Source organism: Astatotilapia calliptera, chromosome 18 (assembly GCF_964374335.1).
Source record: "Astatotilapia calliptera chromosome 18, fAstCal68.1, whole genome shotgun sequence".
In the NCBI taxonomy this organism is placed as follows: Eukaryota; Metazoa; Chordata; class Actinopteri; order Cichliformes; family Cichlidae; genus Astatotilapia; species Astatotilapia calliptera.
Window position 1 is genome coordinate 34006267 of NC_137439.1, and position 11130 is coordinate 34017396.

General features: G+C 43.9%; 1 protein-coding gene across 1 annotated transcript in view; it reads left to right on the forward strand.

Annotated features, from left to right (window-relative positions):
• The first annotated feature begins 1282 nt into the window (after positions 1 to 1282).
• Positions 1283 to 11130, forward strand: part of LOC113011304 (disks large-associated protein 1-like) — a 76169-nt gene continuing 66321 nt past the window's right edge. The window contains exon 1 of the mRNA XM_026150784.2: positions 1283 to 2819. Coding sequence (XP_026006569.1) covers positions 1395 to 2819 — 1425 coding nt within the window. The 5' untranslated portion in view covers positions 1283 to 1394. The remainder of the gene's footprint in view (positions 2820 to 11130) is intronic.

The window sequence follows — 11130 nt, forward strand, 5'->3', positions numbered from 1 at the left end:
CGTCAGGTCTTTTATGCAGATATCGACCTGTGTGGTATCCACAGAAACCTCAGAATCTCAGCTAAAAGCTCATATAAACCATTTCTACAACGACCAAACGCTAAAGAGCAGTTACATAATTTCGCAAAAGTTCACTAAACACAAACAATGGAGGTAAGAACTCACTCGACTTCGTGTAACCGGATAGACATTGCCTAGTTAGCAACCAGAGATCTCACAGATTCGAAATCTGCAAGTTTCACCACGCTCCGACCAAAGTTCATTGAACCAGTGGCAAAGAAGACCACAAATATGCATAACTTTCCATATGTGCTAAAGCAGAAAGCCGTTTAGCTGAGCGTTTTCCTGCGCTGTTCCCCACCAATAGCCGATAGCTGTAGAAACTGATAATGGCGGTGCTAACACAATGCATCAGAGCCACATCAACAATCCCCATTTTCAGCCAAGTTACAGTCACATTACTGGATTGTGTCTTACTTTTAGGGTCATGTGGAGTTTTCGACTTGCAACTTCTGATTGGAACTGATGTGAACATGGCATAATTACAGTGATTCTATTGGCTCAAACTATTAAAAAGAGGTGTCAATCATGCAAATCAGCCAATAGAAGCTGAAGTTACAGCCCCTCAGAATTTAAGGCACCAAAACCTATTTAAACTGTCTATGGCGCACGGCAGAATAGGCCGTTGGATGTGAGTGTGTGGGTAATTCTTCAAAAATATTCAAAAAACAAGCATTTTTAGACATGCAATTGAGTTTAAATAGTGTCTGCTGTTCAATACCTCAAAATTTTAAATTCACACGTGGTGTCAGAGTGTGCCAAAATTGGACAAACTAGACAACGTCTGAACATTTATTTATTTATTAAAAGCGCAAAAATTTTTCACTGTTTCACTTCAGAAGCATAAATCTTTGCACTTTTCATATGTTGATTACTGGTTTTATGAATTTAAATGTGAACCAAAGTATATTTTCAAAGTGGTTATATGCTAAAAAAAATAACAAATAACTTGAGGAAAAAAATCTACTTACTTTTTCTGTGTTCCAGCCTCAGTAACTTTGACACAGTAACATCCGTTGTAGTATTTACACCTCTGATGAAATCTCACAAATGTTAACTTTGTTTTGATACCAAGATTGTTTACACAGAGTTTGTAATTGCAGAGAAACACTCCACTCATTTTGGGCATGTCTTTTTTGAGCAGGAAGCTCAGAAAGCCCCTGGTGGCTTAACTGGTTATTAACTGATCTTTTGTTGCTTCTTCTCTCCCTTTCTTTCAGAGTCTGTAGCTCTCTGCTCAGGGACAGTCTTCTGCAGCCCTTCTGTGATCACAGGCCTACCTGGCATTTCTCATCCATATCCTTCTTCTTTCCATTCACCCATCTTTCCCCGTTATGAAAGGCCTGTCCAGTAGCCGGGGTCACCATCATGTGGTCTCCTATGAACCATCATATGATCCACTGGGTCACCATGTTGACCGCAAGCCATATTTGATCAGTCAGATGGACATGCCTGTGCCCATTCCCATGCCACATCCAGCTGAGCTGCCCTACTACAATGCTCAGCGTACCTCATACCCCTCTGACAGCAACAGCATCGTCCCATATGGAACCTTCCCCAGGAGGTGCCACTCTACCTCCTCATCTCACCATCCTGAGGTAAAGGATGAGTGTATGGCCATGGTACCATATGTAGGAGGAGGAGGAGGAGGTGGTGGTGGAGGAGGAGGAGGTGGAGGAGGCTATGGGGGTAAAACACCCACTCGGGTACCAGCAAACTTTGTGGACCCGTTTGAACGTCAGCCATCATTTTCCAGAGATGGCTACCATACATTGCAATACAAACGAGGGGTGCAGGCCCACAGTGGGGGGATGGGGGCCAACAACAACAATGACAGTCCAGGGAGAATTCGCCATCTTGTCCACTCAGTCCAGAAACTCTTCACCAAGTCACATTCATTGGAAGGGCCACACCACACACAGTCCTCCAAGGGGGCCAATAATGGGAGTGTTAATGGTGGTGGTGGTGGCGGTGGAGGAGGTGGTGGTGGTGGCTCGAGGGCCAGCCCAGAAGGTGAAACTCCACCAGTGGGAGTGCGCCATCGGAAACGCAGTAAGAGCCGTGAGCGCTGTAGATCAGCAGAGCCCAAGCATCGAAGCCACCACCACCACCACCACCAGCTCCACGGCTCAGCATCTGCTCCAGGCTCTGGATACTGGAGCTCAGATGACAACCTGGAACGGGAGCTGTGTCTCTACCACCCTCACCACCACCAACCTCCACCCTCACCCTCCCCCTCCATTTCCCCCTCGCCTATTGCCATGACAATAAGCCGGTATCCCGGCAACAACCCAGACAAGTTCCCCCAGACTCCCCTCCCCAGTCTCTCCTCCTCGCAGTCCCAGCAGTACTTCATGATGGACCCTTACGGCACACTAAACGAGCACACACACACCCACGCACACCATGGCCACACACACCACCATTCTGCACTCAAAGCCTCCTGGAGCAACAACGATGTGAAGTATGCAGCGTCGACAGCATGTGTGCCAATTAGTGGTAGCAGCAATAACAGCGGTGGCGGTATCGGTGGAGGAAGTGGCTCCTTGCTTCCAGTGGGTCTTGTGGACGGGCCCCTTGTGAAGAAAGGGCCATGGTCATCAAGCCTAACGGTGAGCAGGGCCCGAGAGGTCTACACCAACAACAGCAGCCACAACCAGCCACGAGCCAGCGCAGGATCCGGTAACCTAAACCTAGATAGAGCTCTAGTCAAATCTAAGGGCAGTCAGCAGCAGGAGCGCGCTTGCCATTTCTTACAGGTAAATAATTCCTCCCCAACCCCCATTCAAATCCAGTCAATTCACCTTCTCCCCCCTCTGTTGATTCCCTTTTCTCCACAACTTACTTTTTTCCATCAATGCTTCCTCTAAGTCAGTGGTGTCCAGTCCTACAGTTCCAGGTAGACAAGGGCAAACCAAGTGGAGTCCATAAGTTTGTTTTTAGTTTAGCAGATATGTGACAGGTTTTTGCTCTATCAATGCCAAAACAACTGGGCACTTGACAGCCCTTTTGAGAAAAATCACTACAAAGACTTCATGAACTCTTAAAAGATTAACACACAAGTCATAAACACTTCTCTTAGATATCTAACTTAATAATAAATAATGTAATTAATTATCATAATATGTGCTCTGTCAATCAGGCACTGTATGACTGATTATTTGTATTCAAAAGTGGGAGAGCAGTAGAGTGATCAAAGACTGAAACTAACTTAAATAAACTGGAAAATAGATTTAATGACAGATATTTCTGGACAGTTTAAGAATGCTCCTACCATGGGAAACCCAGTCATCACAAAATGATGAATAGACGGCAGTGATGGAGGACTTCAGCAAGGGCCTTTCATGCAGGTTAGCTGAAAGAAACATGACCCAGGATGAAATATGTTTCAGTTTAGGAGACAGGGTTTAGTAAGCGATTGCTTAGGTGCTTTGAGAGTTTGTATGTTCCTATGTTGTTTGGTGTTCTGTTGGAGTGAAAACTGCAGATTTACATGACTGGAAAGTACTACTGAATATCACTGACTATAACTGATGGCACACTAGAATAATGAAGGCTTCGCCACATTCATCAGTTTACAACTCTGAGAACCTTTTGACAATGTAAAAAAATATCATATTTATACCACTTATACTATTATATTTAGATAACCCTGGTATTTTCTTCTTTTAAATCAATGACTTAAATACAAATAATTAAATCATTTTATTGAATTAAAACTGATTTCTTACAAATACGATTAGGTGTTTTAGAACATATTATTTGTAAATTGAGAAATCTGACTTCATGAGTGTTTGCACAGAAATGCAAGTAGTGGTGATAACTGCATCGTCATACTGATAAGTTCAGGACACATAAGAGCTATAGTTACTTGCTTCTTTCACATTGAAAGCAATAACAAGTGGAAGCTAGAAACTCCCCCCATAAGCTACACCAAACACCACCCATTTACATGCTGGGCTTTAAAAGTAAATAAACAAGCAAACCAATGAAAAAGCAACAAAATCAGACTGAAAACTGTGAAGATCTACTGCTAAAAAGACAAAAAGTACTCTGGCATTGATGTTTATTTTTTGTCCCAACCAATATTCTATCAAACATGTGTTGCAGACCGGGACAGCAATATACAACATAACACTTTAGAAAGTTTACTTCAGGAAAATGTTCATTAAAAGAAAATCAAAAGAGCACACATGCGTATGTGAGTATTGGGAAGATAGGGAACACCACCAAAGACAAATCAACCGCAGGTCACTGCTTTAGTACTTCATTAGCAGTCTTAATTTGGGTTTGGGCCTGGTTATCTTTGCACATAATAGGAGCACTTAAAAACAATCTGTTAAACAACATTAAGAAAAACCCCACACTCACTAGTAACAGTGCAGTATGTACTCAGAGTCAGGTGATATGGATTTGTTCTAGTGTGTCCAGACCCTTAGAGGGAACATTACTCCCTACCACCAGTCTACTACTCTTGTCTCCCAAGAACCCCACTGCCACCTACTCCTCTTCTCTACCACTTCCCTCTCTGCCTTTCCTCCACTCACCCAACCCACTCCCACGCTTCCACCTACCTTCTTGCCACCCACCAACCCACCTCTACTTCCTTTACTTCCTCTTGGTTTGGAGAGCCTCCCTCTTCCTTCTCCTCTTCCTCCTCTATCCTCCTTTTGCGTTGAAGAGAGAAGTAAGTGCAGAGCCAATAGCAGCCTTACTCTCTGAATGCTAGGTAATGACATGAACTCATGAAGAACAACATCCTTTCCTGTTTGTAGAGTTCATTTTTAATTTAGTAGTGTTTCCCTTCCTGCCTCGCTACCAGTTACCCTGACTTTCTCAATATTTTTTGTTGGATGAATAAATTAATTTTGCTGTTATTTGAAGTGTCGTGTTAAACTAAGTGTTGGGGAGGTATTTAACGCCACACAGGGAGTAGAAGTGTCTGGCAGTTACCTAATGGTGCTGCAAGAAAATGTTTTAATGTAATTACTTGATATATACAGTACATTCTAAAAAAAAAACGTATGTAGCAGGATTTGTGCTGCTGGAAAATCTGACACCATCCAAGAAGCACTTGGTTTGGCGCAATTTTCACTTTCTATTATTTGCATCGAATATACGATCATATTTCCGATCATTTTTACTATACTAGTTGTGTACTCAGATTTCTTGGTGGCAGTCATTCTCCAAAGTGTATGAACTGGGATATTCAAGTGATAAACAAACATAGCATTCAGTGTACCTGTCTACAGACACGTCTACATCAAAGACCCACAATGGCCAGAGAACAATGTTGCAGATGACTTTTCTATATGCTGTTCAGTGTCAAGTTGGATATCATTAGCTATTTGCGCCTTCATTTCATTTCATGTTGAAGAGCAGAACAAATGACATCTTATGGCAGGATGAAGACATCAGAAACAGACAAAAGATGATCTAACCACAACACAAGCCTAGTCATTAATTAATCGTGTTGCTGCATGACTGGGACCTCCAAAGTTGTGATCGTAAGCATAACGTGCACATCAAAATCTTAGTTAACCAGACAGCAATCTTTTTTGAAGCATTCAAATACTCACAGCCCACAGCTTATAGTGTACGCCACGAGTTTTTAAAAATTTGGCTTAAGGACATGTTACATATGAATATTGCTAACAAAAAGCTTGAGAAGCAAACTATGATAACTGAATAGTCTTGATGCATGCTCAATCATCCAGGTAAGTAAATCTCCAAAAGTTGATTCTGTTCATCTGGACGTAGCGTTTTGTGGGAGAGACGTACAAGCTTTAGGCAGTCCTTGCCAAAGTGGGTTAAAACATCTAAAACGTCTTTGGCCAACCCACTTTTAGTCATTGTGCAAATGTACAGTTTATAAGGTTGGAAACCTGCAGTCAGCTGAGACTGAAGAAGTCACCTGGATGAGTGACGAAATGTTTCTCCCAGTGAAAACGCTACGTCCAGATGAACAGAATCAACTTTTTGGGATTTCCTTACTTGGATGGTTGAGCATGCAAGGCATTTCATACCTGGCATTAAAACACTGGACACAGTGTTCACCAGTGTTAACAGAAATATGTCTATTACAATTTCCATCTGCACAGACTAAATGTCAGAGTGCAACATGAGTTGAATTTAGCTACCCGGCATATGGCTAAGTAAATTTAGGGTTAGGCTAACCCTAACCATAGACATTGTTTGACAACGAAAAATCTAAAATGTTGATGTGATTGGCACTGGGCTGCTTTTTGTAATTCAAAGGGACAGAGATGAGTGACCTGTAAAACCTCAGGTGACTGTGTTATGCCTGTCTCAGTAATTCCCTCTCAACATCAGTAAAAGGTCTGACTGCCACTGCTTAATATGAAAAATAAGGTATGCAGAAGTAGACCCACTTCAAAGTTCCACTGTGTAACTGATAGTTAGTTAAATAACCTCCCCAGTACCTGCTTGTGTTTATGTGTTATTCTGTTTTGCAATGTGGTATAATCTGCAAGTGTGTTTGTGTGTGTGTGTGTTGATGCAAGCTCTTTGTGAGCATTCACGCTGCTAAATACAATACTAAACCCCACAATCACAAACTTTATTTTTAGAGCTTTCTAGATTTGTAATCCTTTGTGAGGTTGCCCATTACCTTTTCAAGAAACCAGTGAATAATTCCTGGCAACACAATGTATCTTAGTTCTCTAGAGGAACAATCGTGACCCAAGCTGAGGAGACAAATGTGGAGACAAATCACCGTTTTAAAACCATTATGCAAAGATAGAGGTCAGCTCATAGCCAAACCCACTGTGGACACATGCCATTCATTTCTGGTTAATCAACTTGAAGATTAGTAGTAAAGAAAATACTGAAACATCAGTAGGCTAAACAGGTGCATTTTGAAGTATTTCAGCATTATTACATTAGATGCAATTTTCTAGATGTAGATATTCCACATAGCTTTGTGTGCTGGCTCACTTTTATCAACAGGAACAGACCTTAAATAAGGACTGGCCAATCAGCTCCGTAGTCAGGATGGTCCTATCATCCCCCGGTAGGACTATAGATAACCAGTATTGTTGGGTGGCAGAGGAGGCTGTAGCAAGAAGGACCTGATGCTTAGCAGTTTGATGACAGTCATTTTTATTTGCAATGCTTTCTGCTCTTTAATCTACATGCAACTTTTAAGCTGTCCCCTACAGCTCACTCACACCACACAGCTCTCTCCTCCAGGCCCGGCGGCTACTGAAATAGGTAAGGTGTAGTTAGTGTGATGAATAACAGGTGAACCCACTGCTCAGAGGGTGAAAGGGCAGACCAGGAGGTAATAACGAACGGAGTCAGCCATCCACTGGATTTTCTCCAACTGGTGCCCCAGATGCTGTACCTCCCTCCATCCAACTGCACTTGTCTTCAGGTTGACTGTAAGCCCCATCTGCCTGAGGGACTCCAGGACCACAGCCACCCACTGCATATGCTCCACTCAGGTGTCACAGTGGATGAATAGAATAGAATAGCTTTATTGTCATTATATGACATAATGAAATCACAATTGCATGTCCCTTTAAAAATCCATATGAACCCTCACCCTCCCCCCTCCCAAAAAAAATGTAAAAGTAAGATGGCTGATGATGATCAAATCACCCAGATAGGCACCAGCATATGCACTGTGTGGATGCTGCACCCAGTCCATGAAGTGCTGGAAAGTGGCTGGGGCTCCAAACAAGCCGAACAAGTGTGATGAATTGATACAAATCATACAGAGTAGAGAAGGTCATCTTTTCCTTGGGCTGTGGAGGCAAGGAAATCTGTCATTATCCCACAGTTAAATCTAGTGTTGCGAAAAGGCGAGCAGTGCTAACTGGTCCAGGAGCTCATCGACCTGGGGCATTGGGTAGGCGTCAAACTTTAATAGGGTGCTCTACGAGATTGGTACTTGTAGGGGCTAGAACACATCTGCAAAATGCTGTTGCAATTGTTTAATAATAATGGATTGGATTTATATAGCGCTTTTCAAGGCACCCAAAGCGCTTTACAATGCCACTATTCATTCACTCTCACATTCACACACTGCTACGGTTGTAGCCACAGCTGCCCTGGGGCAGACTGACAGAAGCGAGGCTGCCATATCGCGCCATCGGCCCCTCTGGCCAACACCAGTAGGCGGTAGGTGAAGTGTCTTGCCCAAGGACACAACGACCAGGACAGAGAGCACGAGGATCGAACTGGCGACCTTCCGGTTACAGATACGCTTCCCAACCCCCTGAGCCACGGTCGCCCATGGCATGGTTTGACATGGTCATCGCAATAGCGTCACAAGACCGCTCCATTGGAAAATCCTCCAGGGAATTATCAGAACTGGTGGGTTCTCCCATGAAGGCCCCGCTGTTTCCTCCTCCCCAGAGTCAGCGTTAGATGACCTCACATCACTGCTGAGCACAGCAACAGACCCTGCATGTCCCTACTGGCCACATTCGCACTGCCCCATTAACCTACTGAACTCGATCCAATCTGTTCCAAAATTCAAAGGGTGCATCAGGCTTGAGCTAACTACAGCCTTCAGTCTATGTGTTGTGCCTGACATAATTAATTTCAACCGGTCCCATGGGATATTTATGAATGTCCACATGCACACACCTAACCACCACCCACTCTGCCTCCAGTAATGCCCCTGGACTAACTAGGGTTTGGTGGACCACAAGGCCACCAAGGCCTGGCATATACTCCCTTGGCACCTTACCAGTATGCAGTCTGTCTCTCTTGGGACCGGAGGACGGTGTCAGAAGGAACATCTGTCCCACCTCCATTACTGGGCAATCCTGGCAAATGTGTCCTGTCATGAAATCTTTTCCTCAGGGGCGGGACTGGTCGACTTCCACTGGCCACAGCTACTCTCGGGACTGCCCCAGCTGCACCACCAAGTGATCTTCAGCTAGGGTCACGGCAGTTTCAAGGCTCGCTGACCAGTGATAGCCGACCCACTCCGCTCTGCTGAGAGCCCCTTCACGAACTGTTCATGCACTACCACATCCAGCAGTCACACCTCTTTCAGCATGGGGTTGGGCTGCAGCCTGCAGTGTGTGGCATCGTGCAGCCACCCGGCGTAGGTGAGGGGCCTGTCTCCCAACCCCAGATGTTCTCAAACGAGGCCCTTGCCTGGGTGGAGAGGCTGAGGGTGGCCACCTGGGCCTCGCCTGACAGCAGCTGCATCTAATGTCTGTCACTCGGCCTGGACCCGCAGTTTATTCAGCACCACCTCCAGCTCCTGGTGCATCACTGCCAACTCTCCCACCATCTGTGCCAATGCCTCCACTGCCCGGACTGGCTGCTGATCCATCATACTGAGCTGGGTTTCGGCACAACTGTAGCAAGAAGGACCCGATGCTTGGGAGTTTGATGTCAGTGATTTTTATTTACAATGAAGCACACGCAGCTTTGCAGCTGCCCTCTCCAGCTTACACACACCATACAGCTCCCTTCTCTGAGCCCTGGCGACTACCGAAATAGAGAAGGCATAGTTAGTGTAATGGATAAAGCTGTGCCAGCCAGCCTTCCCTGGCACTGTCCCCAGAGCCCGCTGTTCCACCCCTCCCCTGCAGCTGAACCACAAACCACACCCTGCTGTAGAGGTTAACGTGTAGCCATTAGTGTAGCACTATCCACACTCCATAAAGCCACATTGTGCTTTATGGAGTGTGGAGAAAAGAAATAAATAAAATACGAGCACATGTATGTGAGAGAGGAACACAAACAGTGGGAGTTTATTTCTCATTTCCAGCATGAAGTTTACTCATCGACATGCAACAATGAAAGACTTAGCTGACCATAATTAGGTAGCATACCTGGATAAATAACAGCTAAAACTGTACTCAATTATAAGATGTTTATGGTGCTTTATTTTTTTGTACCTTAAGTTCTAACAACTTGTCCAGATGCCTCACTGGTTTGTTCTGCACTCTTCACTGTGCCCTCCCCACACCCTCACATTTGAACTAAAGAGCATGTTCCTAGCATGATCACATTATGGTCTAATAAAAAAACAACAAAAAACCCCAAAACAACAATTAGAAAGATTCTCCTATTTTCCAAATTGATAATGACGATGGATGCCCACAAATGGATCCAACACAAAAGTGCAAGCTTGTACACGGCTAGACACGTGTTTGTTGCAAGTGTCAATATTTGTGGAAATACAACATGAAATTCTAGAGAGGCAGATTTAATTCATTATGAATCCGAATGAAATGATGCTACTAATTTAACCTGTGGAAATGGGCTAAACATCACCTTGATTGTTGAGCTACTGCTGATCACTTGGCTATTGTCAGCCTCCCTGAGCTCATTGTCCATCTCTTCTATTCATAAAAAGGGCCACTATCCAGTGCTGTGTGCTATGCACTTTAAACAGTATATGACCTCAGTGCACCATCTTCCTATAGGTTTTTTTGAAAGGGGAGCAGTTTTCATGAAAGTTCTGCTTGTGTCTTTTTAAAAAATATAATTTTGTGTAGTGCAATACCCAGACCTAGTCCACACGGGTGACATTTCCTGCTGAGCTAGATTTCACAGATAATAAGTGGGATTTTACAGGAACTCCTGTTTGAACTTTGGACTAAGTCAGCTTGAATTTAATATTCGTGCATAGCTACAATACTTTCACATAAGGAAGATTACAAATGTGCTTCATGAGCGTAGACAAGCCGAATCAAGTCAAAACCAAACTAGAGACAAGGGCAAAAGATTAGCATGACTGGGAAACTGAGGAAAAGCTACGTTTGTCTTACATGCAAAGTCTTGCTGTTAAGTATCAGCTACAAACAGCTTATCAGAGCTGCTCAGTTAGTTGTGTCAAAAGAGCACATTAAAGCTGTCTCCATTCCTCTTGGCTGTATGTTCTGTTCAGCTTGGGTGCTGCTTGCACTGTTACAGTACCTGTTATTTCTAATACTGCTGTCTTAATCTATCAAAACAGTGTTGCCAAGGAAACAGTCTACATTTCGCAGTAAAAAAAAAACCCCACAGTCGATGCTTAGGACACGCAGTACATATTGAGTCACGGAATCACATGAACAGGGACTTCTTTATTCATTT